Source organism: Mauremys mutica, chromosome 21 (assembly GCF_020497125.1).
Source record: "Mauremys mutica isolate MM-2020 ecotype Southern chromosome 21, ASM2049712v1, whole genome shotgun sequence".
NCBI classification, from domain to species: domain Eukaryota; kingdom Metazoa; phylum Chordata; order Testudines; family Geoemydidae; genus Mauremys; species Mauremys mutica.
The window spans coordinates 4,711,461-4,730,817 of NC_059092.1; the positions used below are offsets into that span (position 1 = coordinate 4,711,461).

At 44.1% G+C, this 19,357-nt stretch overlaps 1 protein-coding gene across 4 annotated transcripts in view; it reads left to right on the forward strand.

Moving 5' to 3' along the window:
* The first annotated feature begins 5,640 nt into the window (after positions 1-5,640).
* MMEL1 (membrane metalloendopeptidase like 1) overlaps positions 5,641-19,357 on the forward strand; it is a 54,975-nt gene continuing 41,258 nt past the window's right edge. The window contains exons 1-3 of one of the 4 annotated variants that reach the window (XM_044996068.1): positions 5,641-5,938; positions 6,013-6,069; positions 14,463-14,626. In XM_044996068.1, coding sequence (XP_044852003.1) covers positions 14,473-14,626 — 154 coding nt within the window. In that variant the 5' untranslated portion in view covers positions 5,641-5,938; positions 6,013-6,069; positions 14,463-14,472. Of the gene's footprint in view, positions 5,939-6,012; positions 6,070-13,808; positions 14,314-14,462; positions 14,627-19,357 lie in introns of those variants that run through there. The other 3 variants (XM_044996067.1, XM_044996064.1, XM_044996066.1) reach the window with 3 other exon arrangements.

Below are 19,357 nucleotides of genomic sequence, written 5' to 3' on the forward strand. Positions count from 1 at the left end.
CCCAGCATCATTGGAGGTTTTTAAAAACAGTTTGGACAAACACCTGCCAGGGTTGGTCTAGATTTATTTGGCCTGCCTCAGCACAGGGGACTAGGCTTGATGACCTCCTGAGGTCCCTTCCAGCCTGACATTTCTATGATCCTCAATCTCCTCTGCTGGGGAATTTGTCCACTGCTGCAGCAACACTTGTTTTGTTGTGTGCAAATATGGCTGTAGCCCGACTATGTAGTGGTACTAACACAAAGGGGTTGAACACCTGCACTTCTCAATGACTTCAATAGGAGTTATGGATTCTCACCACTAAAGCTGGTTGGGGATTTTCTAACTAAATGTTTTTTCATTGGAAAATGTCAATTCATCAAAATAAAAACTGTTTGCAGGTAAAGTTTGGTTTTGAAGAATCTCCTGGTTCAAAAATCACATTTACTAAAAAACTTCTGAAATGGTCAAAATGCCCCATTTTTATATTTTCAAAACAAAATTTTGTTTTTCAGTTGAAAATGGCTTTTCTTGTAGAAATTTCAGTTGATTTACACTAAAAAAAGTTTAAAAAATTAAAAGGGCAAAATTAAGGCGAAACATTTCAATATAAACAAAATGAAATATTTCAATGTTAACCTGAATCTGAAAATATTTGGATTATAAATTTGCAAATATTTTCTGAGATTTTGACTTTTCTTCCCATTTCAGTACCAGAAAAATTTTGCAAACTCTTGTAGAACGGAAAACCATTTCCCTCCCAACTGCACTCAGCACTTCTTGGAAATTAGTCTTTTAATGTAGGAAATAAGGAACGTATCAGAGAAAGTTGAAGAACATCAGACCAGTGAATTCCTTGCCACAAGATCAAGTTATGCAGTACTGATTAATACTGGTTACACCAAAGTTGTCAGGTAAAATTCATTGTTGACCATTTTTCCAACGGGTGCAGCGTTTGAGTGTTTTGTTTGTTGAGAGTGGCTAAGTTGATGTAACCTGCATTTTTCCACATTTTGTCTGCTTTCGTGTCACTTTACTCTACTCACAGAGGATGCCACGAGAAGGCACCCACCTGTTTGCAACCTGGGATGCAGATCCTGGACTAGGCTTAGCCGGCTGCTCATTGGAATGGCTGGAGTGGCTGCCACAATGCTGAAATGTGGAGTAGCCCAATCTTCAGTGTGACTGTGGGCAGCAATGCAGATGGTCAAGCATGTGGTGCAAGGATGCCTCATTAGAAGATTGGAGGGTGAACTGCAGCACATTGCTACCCTCAATGATGCAGCAGTGAGATGGCTGGACAATCTAGACACTGACTGGTGACAAATACGGAAGATGTGATTAGTTGCTGCCCTTCTGTCATTCCTGCTCTACCAATTTCCTAGCCTGTTGCAGCTGACCACCACATGCAGCATGAGAAGCATTTAAAATTCTTTCTGGACCATTGTGGACCCAGTAGATATGAGGAGGTGTGGATGCTATCACTTCAAAGGCATGGTATCATGGAGTGCAGGAGCAGCTATGAAGAACGTCAGTCTGGCCATTCAGCCGTCGGATTTGCTGCACTGTAAAATATAACAGCGTATAAAATGCAAGAGAAATAGACATTTTTAAGATACTTGCTCTGGGCCAGATTTTGATATCTTTTCTCACATTCATTTAGGCATTGATAGAGCAAAACACTTAAGCACTTTAAATCTGTGCTTAAGTGCAATCCTAGCTGTGAAGACTTCCTGGAATTGGGCCCTAAGTGCTTTGCTGAACAGGGATAGACAAGGACACACAAACTTAAGCCTGTGCTTACCTGCTTTGATGAACCAGGACCTCACTCCTTGAACAGCCTCATTAAAACTATTAGGACTACTTGCTGAGTAAAGTACCGCCATACCCAAGTATGGGTGTCTGCATGTGGCTTCTGTGATTAATTAAACAAAATGCACATGTGCTTGAGAGAAAATATACATGATTCCAGATAACCTTACTAAGGTTGCGCTCACAGTCTTTCTACCAGTTTGAACATCTTTACTGGCTTGAGTGCTCTTTCCTACCCATGTAGAGGGGAATGCTATTCAGCCTACTCCCATAGCTCAGTCCCCTCAATCTTAACGGACTTGAGCATTGAACGAGGGGGCAGAGACACCTGCATGGTCCCCAGGACCAGCACTCTGTTGCAGGGGCTATAACAATATTGGAAACTATTTTATAACTTGGCCATTTGCAATCACTGCAAAGTGACGGCTATAATAGCCATTTGCCAAAATGTAAAGCTCTCTACATAGTACAACTCAATGTGTATCTTTTTAGTGATATGAACTGTGTGGGAATACATATTGGTGCATACGCGTATGAACTTAACAAAACCAAATTAAAACAAGATACATTTTACTCAGTCTCCACACGTGATCATACTTTGTAAAATATATTTATACTTTATTTCATTTCTATATATTTAATTTCAGAACTTTGCACCATCACAAATGTATTTTATATGCATCACTGTGTATTGTAATTAAATGGATGGAAAACACAAGACATTCCCTTTATGGAGCAGAATTCTTCCTGGACTAGATATATGAAAAGATGTTGGGAAGAGATTAAATATATCGTTATGAATTATAGCTGTCTTAAAAACTAATTAACATTATAGGACAGACATCTGTAAATGCTGAAAATTCTGGAAAATCAGCTTTGACATTGACTGGCAGACATGTCCCATAAATTACAGTACTTCGAGTCTTTTCCCCTCCTACACACAAAATGGAGTGGTTTCCAATACAGCAGAAAGAGTTAAATTTTCATTCTAATGTTCTGTAATCACCTAGCAGAGCATTTAATTCATTGGGCATTCTAAGCCACCTGTGTGTGAGAGTGAATGTACATGAGGGAAAGAGGGAGGGAGAAGTTGCCTCAGTACTTTGTAAAACCATTTCTTGAGACAAGCTTGCTGAAGAGATCAGTGCTGATAATAAGCTTTCCTTTCCCATCGCCAGAAAATGTAAACCTCCCAATTACAGCTCAGAAACCACAGTCACTACCTGCTTTCTGCAGCTGAGAAAAACAATCTTCACAAGACAGAGGTAAGAAAACTTCTCATTTCACCTGGTTCTTAGTTCTACTTATTCAGACTGCATTTGGAAATCAACGGCAAAAAATAATAGCATGCATTATACATCTAACATTGCAAGTGCCTGGAGTTTTTGTTCTAATGATTTGCAAGAGATCAATTATCTCGATATGGAGAAGACTTGCAAGGCAGCATCTGAGCTTAGAGGTTTTCCTGATTCTGTTCTGGTTTGGAAAATGTGTCTGCTGGGGTTCACTTACACTACACGCATCTGGTAGCCAACTGGCTACCTGGGGGAATCTTTGAGCAAGATTTTTAAAAGTGCCAGTTAAGTCTTGTTAAGTTATATTGCTGCTCAAAGGCAAACCTGTTATTATGCACACTGTGAGTCATCCTTATAGCACTGCATTTCCTAGACAATGAGTCAAAAAGTAGAAATCAAAATATTGCGTTGGAGTTTCCCAGTTTTAGTGTTACTAGGTTCCTCATTATCATGGTACTTCTTCTAACATTACAGTACAGCTTCATGCTTTCTTCTGCATTCCAGCTAGTCCTTACCATCGATATGGATGCAGGTTAGTGTACAGAAGATCCATTCTGAGTATAGTTGCTTAAATATAAACATTTGTTCTATGTTTCAGAAAACAGGTAGGTAGAGCTGAGGGTACTAAACCGCACTGGGATTCTAAATATGAAATGTACTAACATTAGGCAATTTTGGAATATTATCTGCCATTTCTATTCCTAAGCAAAACCGATGTCTGTGTGTAGTAAATATATCACTTTTAGATAGATCTTTGCTCAGCTGATGTTACTGAACTTCCCTCTTTACAATAGTTCAGATGCAGATAGGCAGAATACATCAACATTTGTGCCGTTGATGCAAAGGGACCCAAGTCATAACAGAAATATCTATCCTTGCAGATTTGTAGCTTTTATTGCACCAAATGCAACTGTGCATTTAACAGAATCATTTTTAAATCATCTGTTTCGGATAGGTTTTCACCCCTTCTGACATGTTGTCCTTTCTAATCAGCAATAAAAGCAGAACATGCAAATATTTCCCCTCCAGACGGTTTCAGATATGTTTCTCGTTAAATATTTCTACCTGGATTGGGGTTGATGCAGTTGCCAGATTGTATGTGCTGAACAGCAGCGGCTTTAAAGGAAAGACCGAAGACTTGACACATGATAAGTGCCACTCCACTGACCTGACTAGTCCTAAAGCATAATACTTTGTGTCACTCAATGATAAAATCAAAAGCCGTGGAGGCAGAAATACATAATGAAAAGCAAAACTCTGATGCAAGATAACATAAGAATATGCTTTGCATGTCAATTTAGTCATTTAAATTCTTACATGGACCCCTACCCTGGGCTCAAGGTACAGGTCAATCATTAAAACCTCACAGGTCAAAACGGACACGGGATCATGTACCACTGTGTTGGCCTTTATTGAAGGAAGGGCTTAAAGCGAAGAAAGATAAAACACTTTATTTCATTTCTGTATGTTTAATTTGAGGACTTTGCAGATTCCAATACCCTGACACATGGTAAGTAGCATTGTACTCCACAAGACGTCCCATTAAAGTCTTGCAGATTCCCAGTGCATTGGACGTCTTTGTTGAGAAAGTGACTTTGTTGAGAAAGTGGCTTAAAGTGACTAAGAGCAACAGAATCTGGCTCTCGCTAAATAGTACCTGTCTAAACTGAGTAAATTAGAGGGAAGCAAGGAAAGGCAGGTAGGAGGCAAGGGAGAGTGAGGGTCTGGGTACCGATCATGAGAGCTTTTTTGATAATACCCCTCATTTGCTGCATTCTAACAAGAAAGGCCTTTGGTCTGCAAAGGATTTTTATGAGCCATGGATGCCAGAGTTAGTGGGGTGCTGAGGGGTGTGTCTGGGGAAGGGAGAGAGAGAGAGAGGGAAACTGTTTGATAACTGCAACACTAGCACCAGGGAGACAGCTGCCACTGTACACTCTTCCAGTAATAAATAGATGTGGTTCCTGGCTGCATGCGTCATTGTTCTGAGGACTCTGCCTGCGTGCACTAACCCAGCAGTAAGGAGACTGCAAGGTCGCATAACAGCGCCACTAGTGCCATCGCAAGTATTCAGAAACCAGGAGTCGGACATTCCCGTCCAGGTGTTTGTTCAGCCCGTTTTCAGGATAAGAGGCAGCCGGGTAGTTTGCTTGCAGATCTGGATCCAGTTGATGGCTACGTTGGGTGCAGGTTGCTCTCCGATCAGTAGTGAGCTTGCCAGGATCTTCACCCATTGCCTGAATTTGCCCATTACCAAGATGGCCAAGCCCAGTTACCATGAGTGAGGAGAGGACTTTTGTGCCTCATTCATCTTACTTTGTCTTCCATTGAGGTGCATGGAGATTTGCTCACCAGTACCAACAAGGCAGAGACAGCGGGAGAGGAAGCCTCTTTCCCTGCTGCTATTGCCCAGAACAGCAGGAAACAGGGACGAGATAACAAAGGCAGATCTCAGAGTCTGGTGTGATAGATGAGTGACTCCACAGAAGCCTCACAGACTGCATCACAATGCCCAAGGCTTTTTGCTGACTGTTCAGTGCCACAGGGAGACTTGTCAAACCCAGCGCTCATCGGGGCATCTCCACGGCTTCATAGTATCCAGCGATGAGACGTGTGCCACGATGTGCCAGGGGTTGCTAACATTAGAAAAATAGCCCCAGAGCTCTGCAAAGGGTCTCACCACCCCCATCCTGCTCCAGTGCTGGACAAACCAGCAGCCCATCCAAGCGCTGATCCATTCACACATCACTCTAAGGGCTGTCGATGAAGAGTTCAGAGTTCTAACGTCACCCTTCCACCAGCTCCTCGAGCTCACAGAGGACAGCCGGGGCACAAGACACTGGAAATCGGAGGTATTCAGCTTTCTCTGTCTCACAGTTTCTCTGAATGCGGATCAGTTACTTTGCAGATTCGGTCTGGCTTACAGGGACGGAGCCGCTGTTTCCGAAGACACGAGAGACGAGACCTGCTCCACACCAGAGAGGTGATGTCTTTGAAATGTGTCAATGCTATGCCCCAGCTGCTAGCTTTAGGAAGCTGGGTTTTAAACTTTACAAGTAGTAGCTGTTTGCCCCTTAGCATTCCATAGGGAGCAGCAGGGCTGAGGGGCATTTGGTACAGCACAGTGAGGGAGACGCTTACACGGCTGCTATCCGTGCAGAGCACTGACAGTGAAACTCAACCCTGTGCCAAGAGCCAGTGGAAAACCCATAGGTGCCGACTCCACGGTGCTCCGGAGCTGGAGCACCCACAGAAAAAAATAATGGGTGCTCAGCATCCACCGGCAGGCCCCGCCAATCGGCTCCTCCCCCTTCCCCCAGCACCTCCCACCCACCGAGGATCCGCTGGTCAGCGGTGGGCAGGAAGTGCTGGGGGGAGGGGGAAGAGTGGGAGCAGGAAGAAGTGGAGTGAGGGTGGGCCACGCTGGGGGAGGGGGCAGAAGGGGGCGGGGGCAGGATGAGGCGGGGCAGGTGTGGGGCCTTGGGAGAAGGGGTACAGTGGGGGCGGGGTCTGGGGCAGAGCAGGGGTTGAGCACCCCGCGGGAAATCAAAGTCAGCATCTCTGGTAAAACCTAGGCTTTGTGTGCAACCCAGACGAGACCTAACCCTTGCCTTGTGCTGGGTGTGGTGCTCTGTCCCATGTAGTGGCACCGAGACCACATAGAGATTAATGAGTCTGCTACAGCCTTCGCTAAGGGGCACGTGGCTTTTAGCTCATGGAGTAGAGGCTCATGCATTTAGCTCCAGAGGTTCCAGGTTCGATCTCGCCCACTGGGGTCTGTCGGTGTTACACTAGCACTCCAGACATCTGCTAGTGCTTGGCGGTGGGGTGTAGAGCTAGCTATTATGCACACATAGCATTTCTGTGGTGCTCATCACCACTGTTATTTACTTTATACAGCACTCTAGTGAACTAGACTAGGAGTCAGATGACCAGAGTTCTAGTGTAGGCTCCACCAGTGACCTTCTCTGTAACCTTGGGCAAGTTGCATCAGGTCTCTGCGCCTCAGTGTCCCCATCTGTAAAAATGGAGAATGCTACTTGCTGCATCATCATATCCTCTTTGCCATAAAGGCCACCTGGTGATATCGACGCATTGTCAGAGACCAAAATAAGTCCTTTCCTTCAGAAGCAATTAACAGAACAGGACATCATGGCCCTGTTGGAGAACTGTCAGAATGACTGATTACCCTGTGCTAATGACCACACAGATGTTGCTCGAGATCAACAGAATTAATGATTCTGCAAAATTGTCCTTTACAGTTTCTGAGCCCTCTCCTGATACAGAAGAAAAAGAATACTTGCTCTCTCGCTCTCTCTCTCTCTCTTTTTTAAAGAAAACAAGTGAATATCTTGGTTATCAGATTCCCCATCATGAATAGAAACAGCTAATAAAAATCAAGAGATAGGCTGTCTTAAATCAAAATCAGGGTGCACCACATGCGCACCATATTGACACCTCTGTACCTGTTAATTAAGTCTTCCTTGATTAATCTCATCGCTGACATCAAGTCAGACTCCTAAGGCAAACTGAGCTGTATTCTGTCCTAATCAAAAGGTGCAAGTAACCATAATAAGGTCTGTTCTTACTAGTGCAAGTCTTAAATGTGTGTGTGTGTGTGTATAGAGCTACTGAAGATACATATATGTAAGTTCTCTCTCACACATAATATATATCTATTAAGAGCCTAGTTCTGCTCTCGGATATATGCTCTAGCTTCCATTGATTAACCATAGTTCTGTGTGCCCGTGTGTAGGGGAGAATTTGTCCATAGATGTGTAAAGCAGTGGGGGAAAATCATATTTTTGTTTTCATTCCTACTGAATTTCTTCTCATAAACCAGCTTGAATCTAAAAGTACAGAGTCTTCTTAAAGATCATTAATATCATTTTAGCCATTTGCTGCCTGTATTATCTGTAATTGCTCCAGTCAAATTACAGGTTCTTTTGCTGATGAATTAAGAATGATGACTCATTTTATTGGGTATATTTTAGCTCTATCCCATCTGTGGTTCTTACCTGTTCTCTGCATACACTGTTCTGTTCAAATGTCTGTGTCCGCAGAAAGGGTCTTTGGTGGGTTGTTCACTCATTTGCCATAGATCTTTCACACTCTGGGAAATGTCAGGCTGGAAGGGACCTCGAGAGGTCATCAGGTCCGGCCCCCTGCACTGAGACAGGACCAAGTAAACCTAGGCCATCCCCCAGAGGGGTTCGTCCAGCCTGTTCTCTAATGATAGGCATTCCATGACCTCGCTGGGAAGCCTGTCCCAGAGCATAACTATCCTTAGAGTTAGAAAGTTTTTCCTAAATCTCCAAATTAAACTGCAAATTAAACCCATTATTTCTTGTCCTACTCTCAGTAGCCATGGAGAACAATTGATCCCCATCCTCTTTATAACAGCGCTTAACAGATTTGGAGACTGTTATCCAGCCTCCCAGCCTCCAGTCTTCTTCTCTCAAGACTAAACATGCCCAATTTCTTTAACCTGTCCTCACAGGTCAGGCTTTCTAACCCCTTTATCACTGTGGTGCTCTCCTCTGAACGCTCTCCAATTTATCCACATCTTTCCTAACCTGGTGCCCAGAACTGGACACGGGGTTGCAGCTGAGGCTTCACCAAAGCAACTAGAGCAGGACAACTACTTCCCATGACCTACATACAAGACGCTGTTAATTCACCCCAGAATGATATTAGCTTTTTTATTTTTTTTGCAATCTTATCACATTCTTCACTCGTATTCAATTTGTGATCCGCTCTGACCCCTGGATCCTTTTCAGCAGCAGGACCACCTAGCCAGGTACCGCCCATTTTGTAGTTGTGCATTTGATTTTTCCTTCCTAAGTGAAGTACTTTGCACTTGTCTTATTACATTTGATTTTGTTGATCTCAGACCAATTCTCTAATTTGTCAAGGTCATTTTGAATTCTAATCCTATCCTTGTGCTTGCTACCCCTCCCAGCTTGGTGTCATCCACAAATTTTATACGCATACTCTTCATGCATATATATTTTTTTATTACAGCCCTAATTTAAATAACCCTCAACATTTGTTTTGTCATGCAATGAACCTTAACAAGGTTAACTAATACAAATGCCCATGCAAAAATGAAAACTAAGTATGAAAACTAAGTATCAGAGGGGTAGCTGTGTTAGTCTGGATCTGTAAAAGCAGCAAAGAGTCCTGTGGCACCTTATAGACTAACAGACGTTTTGGAGCATGAGCAGGACCTGCATCCGATGAAGTGGGTATTCACCCACGAAAGCTCATGCTCCAAAACGTCTGTTAGTCTATAAGGTGCCACAGGATTCTTTGCTGCTTTTATGAAAACTACGTTTTTCTTGAAAAGTACTCTTAGGACAGAATCAACACACACGGTGGTTGCCATTAAGTCAACAGCCAGATTGGTCTGAGAAAAGAAGTAAGGGTAGTTTCTATAGGAAATACTGCATACAGGCAGGTAATGTTATATAGTTCGCTAAGACACTTGCAAGCTTGTACTGTAGATGTTCCCCATCCAGGGACTGACCAAGAATGGCCTCTTTAGCTACTAAGATCTGACTCGATAATCACACTAAGGGGCTAGGGCTACAAGTTTCTACAAGATAATTCTAAAAAAAGGGTCATATTTATAGCCCCCTAAAGTTACCCCAATCAGTAATTGTGAGAATTTTAATCTGGGGAAAGTGTGGCAGGTTGACAGGAAACTGTAGAATTTCTCCTTGAATGTTGCAAAAATGTCACCTGAAACAAAGCTGGTGACTAAATCTCCTTATAGGTCATTTCTGGGATAGACTTGCAACATCGTGGCCCCATGCCAGCCTGCTCCCATTGAAGTCAATGGCAAAATTCCTATGGACTTCATTCAATGAGAGAAGCACAACCCATCCATTACTGCTGACTACTAGGTCTAAAGTTCCTGCTGGCCTGGGACAACCTTTGCCTCGTATTCACCAACATTGTGGATACAGACAAAGTATTTTGCCTGTAGGGAAATGGCATGAGCTTTTTCTCAGCCCTTCTGGCATGTGCATCCACCATAGAGATTCAGGAAAAGATCCCTGAAAGCACCCCAGCTTCATACCAGTAGGAGGAAAAGGCAGGCAGAATGCTCTTTATGACTAAAGTTTTCTGCGAATACCTGAAACCTTTCTAAGAAGATCTCAGTAGCTATGTTGGATGAGTCTTAGTCAGTACTAACCTCTGAAACATCTATAGTGTAAAAGTCCTTATTCTCCCTGTCTCCTAACACAACCATATGGGGCATTCAATGAAACTGAAAAGTGGCAAATTCAAAATGGATTTTAAAAAAAAACCCACTTTCCCACACAATGCATAATCATACTGTGGAACTCATTGCCACTGGATGCCACCAAGGCCAAAAACTTAAAGCTCAAAATGAGATTGCACATTTATATGGATATCAGAAATATCCAGAATTGGAATCATTATTGCTAACAAAAAATTTGATAGGAATATAAAACCCCGTGGTTTTAGAATGTGAGACAATGTAACTGATCCCTATGTTTCCATGTACAACTTGGACCAAAAAACTTCCATCGGTAGAATTGTGGGAGAATGTTCTGCATTCAAGTGACAGCTGCTCCATGCATGACTACACGGCACCATACTTGATCGGGGTCTTGACTCCCAATGAAGCCAATAAGAGTTAAAGACACTCAGGATTGGGGCCTAGGGGTCACATCCGATCCTTCTGATCCAAGACTCTCTCCAGCAAAATGTCCATTGACCCCTTCTCTTAAGGATCAATTAAAAATATCCCGAAGGCCTCCAGGATAATTTTCTTTCATCTTCACTAGCTCTTCTTCTGGGCCCCCATGTTTCACTAGCTGCTTTGGTGGTAACTTGACACTTGTCGCTCAGTCAGAGAATTGTGGATGTGCTGAGCACATTTAGCCATTTGAAAGCTGTAACGGGGAGGGGACGGGGAACTGTGAACAACTGTCACCATGGCAAAAACTTTGTGACCCGCCTGATTACCTGCCTTCTGCAGAGCTACTCACTGTGCCCTGATCCAGCAAAGCACTTAAGCACGTGATTAATTTGAAACAAGTGGGTGGTTTGGGCATTGCCAATCTATTTAGCTTGGAAGACACCCAGAAATGACTGTAAGGGGTGGCAGTAGAGGCTGGGAAGGGTCAGATTCTGGCCCTTACGTTGACTAGTACTGTACCACCTAGGTGATGCCATGGATAAGGGACCATTCAGACCAAGCAAAGAGATTGCAGTCTGGCCCTAAACTAGATCAGCCCAGTGACTTCAACGGGACTATTGGGCTCACATTCTGCTGAGCATATGATCTTACTATGGGTGCCTGCAGCCTTGTTAGCATGCTGTCTGCAGTGTGAAATGGTAAGGAAAAATCACAATAAAGCCGTGAAATTGTATTGTAAATCAGCTCCTTGACCCTAGATCTTTTGCCCAGGTTCAAGAAGCACTCACTGGCAGCAGCAGCAACACACCTGAAAGTGTAGTTAGAATGAACAAAAGCTATTGAAGTGGGGAGGGTTTTAAACTGACGACTGTGGGTTTGTTTCCAATTAAAAACACAATTCAAAAGGGGATGATGTTGATTAGATTACAACTCATCATCTCCAGGGTGACGCCAGACACCCTTGAAAATGTCCCAACTCGGGTCACCTGTACTCCAGTCTCTGCACTGGCTCCTCACCCTCGATGCAGGGTCCAGTCTGGGTCTTTGCCCTAATTCAAAGCCTGTTGCCATCTGGGACCTGAAGAAAGATGCCGTGAGTGAGACACGAGAGAGCTAGGCTCAATTCCCTGCTCTGCCAGAGACTTCCTGTATGACTTTGGACAAGTCACTTAAAGACAGATTGTTAAAGGTATTTAGGCACCTAACTTCCATTCATGTGATGATTTCTTTAGGTCTATGGTAATGTTGCCTTAGTAGATAGACCTGCCCTGCCAGTTATGTTCTGCTGGAACAATGAAACTGTTGGCCATGCAGGGAAAGCTTGAGTGTGAGGGAGACAAGCGTTTCGCTAGCGCTAGGCTATGGAACTGCCTGCCACAAGAAACACAAGGCCACTTCTTGAGAACTACCTCCAAAACTCATTGCTTCAGCTTGGTTTCCCTCCGTAAGTTGTTCTCACACAAATTATATCCAGGATCGGGAAGTGGGTCGGGTTTCCAAACAGCCCCGCAGTTTGATTTTTATTCAGGCTTACAAAGGTTAACTTCAGAAAGGGTCCGGTGCAGCCTTCCCCCACCGGACAAAAGCCCAGGGTGCAAGGCAAACCACATGCATAACCCAATGGGTTTGTGGGGGGCAGAGCCCAGTGGATTGAATTGTTTGTTTCCTTCTTTTATCCCAGGTGACAGTGGTTTTGTGGGCCCAGCTCAACTCTGTAGCAAATCGCTATCAGGCACTCTCATAGGACTAAGGGGACATATCTAAGCTTCTACCTCTTACGGGAACTCAAACTCTTACAATCATTGTATATGTGTAGGTATTGCTATGCAGGGGCTGGGTGAAACCTTGTTCAAGCAGCTGGCCATAACATTAGCCCAATACATTTAAGAAGCAGTTAAGCTCCTTTTGGACTTAGATCACTGAAACAATAGGAGCCACCCCTCCCAAAACACATGGCACATGCAAGGACAGCCAGGAGCTGAGCTATGTGGGCAGGGGGATTTCAGTGGGGGATGAACACAAACGCAAGGGGCTGGGTATTATTTGGTGGAGTTGTGTGTGTGCATGTCTGTCTGAAAAAGAGAGATGGAGAAGCAGCTAAGAAACACCACAGAAGCAATCAGGGAAGACAGCAGGAAGCCAAGGACAGCCAGAGAAGCACTTGTAGCATGACCCTGGCCTGAGAGAAGGCGAAGAGAATGCTTTTGGGGGCAGAGTGCTGGCTGGAAAAAGGGGCTTGAAATATTGAACAAGGAAACTGCCTCCAGTTTGATTCCTGCTGTGTTCAGGGAAACGGGACTTTGTGCATCCTTTGTAAATGAAGAGGATTGCAGCAAAGCAATATCTGACTCCATCCTCAATTTCTCCTCGAACGGAAACAATCGACAAGACCCCAAATATTGGCTAATCACTAGGGTCAAAAGGGGCAACAATACCAAGATTAGCATAGTATTAACCGTGGCAACGATCCGCAGTGCATCCTTGCCTGCACAAGCAAATCAGCCTACAGAAAACACCACCGCTCCCCACCCCCATTTACACCGATCCAATGTCAGCTCTAGACATTATAGTTGCCAATTTAAAAAACTGAGGGGAAACCACATGCCCAACCTGCTCTCTTCTAAGCCCTCCTTCCTCCCTCTGTCACCCCTCGATCCTTCAAAAGGCAGCATGAGTGAGGAATTCTCTTCACTTAGTACAGGGGAGCTGGAACAATGTGTATAGTGGGGGTGCTGAGAGCCCTTGAACCAAACTCTAAACCCTGTGTATAATGGAAACCCCTTCAAGCCAGGGGATGCGGCAGCCCCCACAGCACCCCTAGTTCCAGCTCCTATGCTTCAGTATATAAATAAACCCAGCTGCGGAGAAAAAGGCAAGCGGATCCCTAGAAAGCAAGAAGAAACTTAGCAGAGTCTGCAGCAGACACTGTATCTCTGCTGCTTGCACGCACTGTTCAGTGCACAGCCTTCAATCTTTCTCTGCAACGCAAACCCTCCTCCCCCTGCTGCTCAGGATCATTTGCTGGAAGCTCGGAGCAGCACACGGCTGGGCTCAGAAGTTTGGGAATGGATCTGGGAAGACTGAGGAGCTGGAGGTTGGAAGCCCTCCCAAACCAGCAGGCTGGCACATATTCTGGGGTGGTTTCGAATTCCAAAGCTTTCTGCTCTGCGAGGGAAAAAGCCAGCACAGCAAAGGCACTGACACCTGGAGGCATCTCTTTTGGATTCAGCTTCTTTTAGCAGAGCCTAGCAGCGCTACCTGACTGCCCCGGGGAAAAGTTCTTTGCGAAGGTCCTGAGACACTGGTCGAAGGGGTGGAGGGGCAAGTCTCTCACTCGCCTTCCCCTCTGGGGGCAAGGGAGTTACCAAATTGATCATGAGACTCTTCTTACACCTCCCAGGGAGGGCTTCTTAGGACACTGCCCCACCAGGAGAACCGGGGCTGTGGAGGGAAGCCCCCTACCAGCACACACTGAGCACAGTCAGTTCTGTAGGCGCTGGAGATGGAGAATGAAGTTGGGAAATCTGTGGACAACCAAATGGATAAGTACATGTAATCATTACGTGTTTGATTTCCCTCCCTGTCCTCCCCCGCGGTGCTGTTCCGTGTCCCCTCGGGCCTGAGCAGTCATGGATTTTGCCAACCTGGTAAGTTGCCTGGTGCTATTAATTTCTGACCCTCCTCCACCCCTCCTGTTTCAGAGTTACAATAATGGGGAAATCAGAAAGTCAAATGGATATTGTGGAAAAATCGACAAAATCTGGGAAGAAATCCTGGAGCTTTGCCACCATCGGTCTGTCGGTCCTGCTGCTGCTGATGACCTGTGCGGTGGTCGCGCTGGTGATCCTGTATGCCAACAGTAGAGGTAAGAAACCTGCCGCTCTCAGCCCCTGCTTCATTAACACACCCATCCGAGTCCTTTCTGCAGCACTAAATCAAAAAATGGGAGAGAAGGTGCAAGCGCCTCTGTCTGGGAGACTTTGTTTTCATTCTCTCTGCCTTGCTGTAGGCTCATTAACGGAGATGTTTATCTTCAGACACCTGCTTTTCTGTACAACTGTGCACTGCAAGTGGCTTCGACCATTCGGACTGAATCCAAAAATCTAGCAAATTTGATTTGACAAAGATCAAAACAAAATGTGTCACAGTCTTCACTGGGCAAAACGTGGATGCAACACGCTCTGTGTGTGTGTTTCTGGAGGAAGTGTGTGCATAAATTCTAACACTTGGTATTTTTTTGTGTATTTGTAGAAGCCTGAGAGTCTAAATTCCGTTTAGGCAGATGTTTGAAAGCAACAGCTGCCTACCAGAGCCACCTGGGGCGTTGTTTATTTCAGTGTAAAAGCTGCTTTGAAAAATGCTAGTGAGGAGAGGTAACATAAATAAGGGCACTCAGGGCCGTTTGAAATGCAGTTCAGTGACTTCCATGTGAACATTTTGCCAGGGTGCATGTTGCTTACATGTATTAAATGGAAAGTGTCCCCATAATAACGTATTTTTCACTGGCACCTCAATTGTAAAACAATTTTTCTTAAGTGTTCCTTTAAGCAATGCAGGCTGGATTTGTAGCAGCACCTGCATCCTGTTTGTCAGTTCCCTGAATACCTCTTGATTTCAAAGCTTTGTTCAGATACTTGAGAATGAAATAAATGAATTCTAATGTCAATACTAAAGCAAGGCAGGGTTTCTTCTCTATATATTGTATCTGCATCCCCTACCTGCAGCGACTTGCTTTCTAAGGCACTCATAAGTACTCCAACACTGCCAGTTTCCAAATAGCAATTCATGTAAAAGGCTCCTTTTGTTGTTGCTTGTACTCTTCTGCCACTAGCAAATGAATGTTATCAGCATTTGTTACAATTCCGGACAAACCCCCTGAGCGTTTGACACTCATCATGCTCAGCAGAAAGTTTCTCATATTTAATCTGTTACCCCTGGAGATGTGAGAAAAAATAACACAGGCTTCATGTGCTACTGAGAACTGAAATTCCATTTCAAGGGGAGGATCTTTAAATACTGAGCTGGAGCAGGATTCGGATGCTTGGCTCCACAAAGGGTTTGCCAGATCTGTTTGGCAGTTTGCTTTGCCTGCAGGACTCCTCTGTTCCAGGTTCAAATGAAGTAAAAACTCAGCTGAGAGGGATAACCTGGACAGCTTGCAGCTGGAGACATCTTAGGCCCCCTCACAAGGGTCACTGGAAAGGCTTTCACCAAATGCAGAGCCGAGTCTGGGGTTGGTAAATCTCTCCTAGAATATCCGTTGACAAGAGGGCAGCAGGCGTTGCTCAGATCTGGGCTCCAGCGTTGTCACTCCCAGTAACACAGCAACAGGGAAATGCCATTTGGACGGAATGTTCACAATGGGAGCAAAAACTTTTGCTTTGTGTTTATTTATTTTATTTTAATTACACACGAGTGTTAAGGTTGGAAATGGGAACAGAGTCCTGGCTTTCTAATTAAAAGCTGGGTGGGTACACAGATTCGCAGCTACAGCCAAATACAGTCTTCATCAAAATGACACTTCCCTGGAAATGCTTCGTACAGAAAACGCTATTTAGCCAGCTGAACATTAATAGGCTCGTACGTCCTCTTTCCTCTCATTGTTCCATAGTCATGTTGCAAAACATTGCAGCTTACACAGCCGTGTGACAACACTGTTTTGGACCAGCACTGACAAATCTTTTCCTAAGAGATCTGAGGGATTTTTGACCTCTAAAGAAGCCTTTTATATCCCCAAAGCTGGGTCTAAATAAGTCCAAAAGCAGAGGAAAGAGACAACTGCTGAATGATCTTGGGAGGAGGGTAGACAGGGAGGCAGACAAAGGTGAAGGGATGTACTTTTGATCTTAATATGCCGGAGTCCTTTAAATGATTTCCCCCATTCATGACCTTCCCAAAGGACAGTTCCCGAATAGCATGATAGTTAGTAGCGCAACCCCAAAAATTCCAGCCCTGCATCACTCAGGCTTTGGTCCCAAAAGCACCTTAGCACTGATCCTACCATAATAGAGATGTCAAGCCATAGGCAACCTTTATAAAAACACTGACGAATGCTGTTTAAATGAAATTCTCCCACTATTGCCAATTGTTTGAAAAAAATTGCTTTCTGGTTTCAGAGCCTTTAGAGTTCTCACAGGTAATATTTGCAAGATTTTCTCCACAACCCTAGGGGTTAACATTATTATTATGGTTGTTTTATTTAATTTTTGTAGTGTAGTAGCACCTAGGAGGCCTAGCCACAGACCAGCACCCTAAAAGGACAGTCCTTTCCCCATAAAGCTTAGAAACTTAATTTTGTTTTTTGTTTTTAATGAAAGCTGAGATTCTCAGGCAATCACGTGCCTCCGGGTGCTGGGGCTTTAACAAAAACACTATCACAAGCACCACAATGAAATCATGAGCGTGAGCCATGCCCTTCACCTTTCATACTGGAGTAAATGTGGAGGAAGCAGAGTTACATGGATGTAAAACCAATCCAAATGAGAGGAGGGTCAGGTCAAGAATGACAGAAGGTGGATGAATATTCAGCATCTGCTAATTCTTGCTTGAAATTTATAAATTCGTTTCCATCAGCCAGGCCCAAAGATGGCTTGTGTTTGCTTCTTAAGTGATATTCACCTGTCAAAGCCTGGTAAGTTGCATCACTTAACTCCCATTTAAAACAGAGAGATCCAGCACTGTCTGCAGACAGGTGAATTGCAAAGGGCCCAAGTTTTATCCACCTGAATTTGCTATGGAGAAATAATTTAAAAAACATAGACACAAGTATCCGTGGAAAATGAATTTTAGATTTGTACGCACAGGTATTTGTGCCATAAGTGCTTGCAAAGTCATCCAATAAGGTTCCAGAAATAATCCCAATGGGACTTGTTTGACCAATCCCAGCTGACCAATGTACCATGTATATAGAATAGCCAACAGTTGCTTAGAGCAGCCTACAATCAAGCTATAGATTTTTAAATATTTGCAAATAGAGAAGCAAAAATTGCAAATAATAATAATAAATTGAGTAGTGTGTAGAAATACAGGAAATTGACATCCAGTACAGATATCCTCAGCAGAAAAGCTAACTTCAGTGGATAAATTATGTGTTGCAAGTAAATTGCTCAGCTTTAAGAGCTGCACGGCCAATCTGCAGTGTTGACAACACGTCTGCAGATGAGACCTGTGTGGGAAACAAATCCAGTTAAGATGCTGATAGGTGAGTGTCACTGATGCCTGCCAAACAACAACTGTGGATCTAATTCCTTTAATAGGTGCCATCCTCAGCCAGCTGTAGTCCTTGAAGAAAGGGGCGAGAGGAGAGGGAGAACACGCGGGCAAAAGAAAAAAACCAAAAACAAAAACGCCACAGCACAAGGCCCGAGTATGCTTTGAACATATGACTGTCATTTGCTGGGTTCTCATCTTCTGAACAGAAAGTTCAAAGAGGGAATGAGGCGCAAAGCATGCTCGCATTCCGAAAAGTTCAAACGGCCCGCTGCTCAGCAGCAGCATTGTGCTGCACTGGCACTGTTGTGCTAAACGAGTCTAAAGACCCATTTATAAGTTCCTATGGTTCGTTACTGACTATGTTAAGCGTGAATCCCAGCCCAGGGCCTGCTCTACTGCTCACCTAAGACAATGGGATTCTTTTCATTGACTCCACTGGGCTTTGGATCAGGTTCCGATTGAACTTTGACATGTCTCCAGTAACCAGCCGACCTCTGAATCTGTAATAGCTTTTACCCCAATGACACTGACCTTCCCTCTCTCGCTTTGGGCCAGATCCTCAGCTGGTGTAAGCCAGCGCTGCTCTGTTGAGTTGGCTTTTTGATGGAGCTACCCCACAGCTCCTCAGGCACAGACTTACTGCTCACCAGTGAGGCTAAGGGAGTCGCAGCTAGAGCTCGGTGCCCTTTGTTCAGTGAATAGTAAATTTGACTAAAATGCATTTTTCAGGGCACTGAAACTATTCGCAAATTCAGGTCAAATAGTTTCAGCTGGAAAAAAATGGGGGAAAAAATTGGGAAGAGTTGAACTGTTTCAGAAACGTTGATTGCAAACGACATTTCGCTTTGAAGTGTCTTTTCAAAACGACGTTTCGTTCAACCCAAAGCAAATGTTTTTGTCTCTACGAGAAAAAGCAAAAAAATTCCACTGCAACCACCAAACCAAACATTTACTCATGCACTCGGCTCTATTCACAGCATCACCAATAATCCGGTTCTTCCCCATTGCAATGCACTAGCCTTAACGTTAGGGTCATAAACATTGGCTCATGCATTATTCACCCCATTGTGATTTTCATGCTTGGCCATTTCAAAGTGCAGCCATCTAAATCGAGCTAGACATTTGTTTTGTTTTGGCTTTGGAGCTTTACGGAAAATGTATTAACCCATGAGTTATCCCTGCCCTAACAGGTTGTGCATTAGCAGCCTACCGGTATTTAGCAGGTTTCATCAGAGGATATCAAATTAAGAATCTTCATCTAAGTATTTGGTTACAGTTCACACAAGTGTCACCATCCCTTTCCTCAAATTACACCAAGGGGAAGATCTCGCTACTATGATAAAAGAGGATTTTTCTTTACTGGCAAAGCAAGGCTGGAAAATGT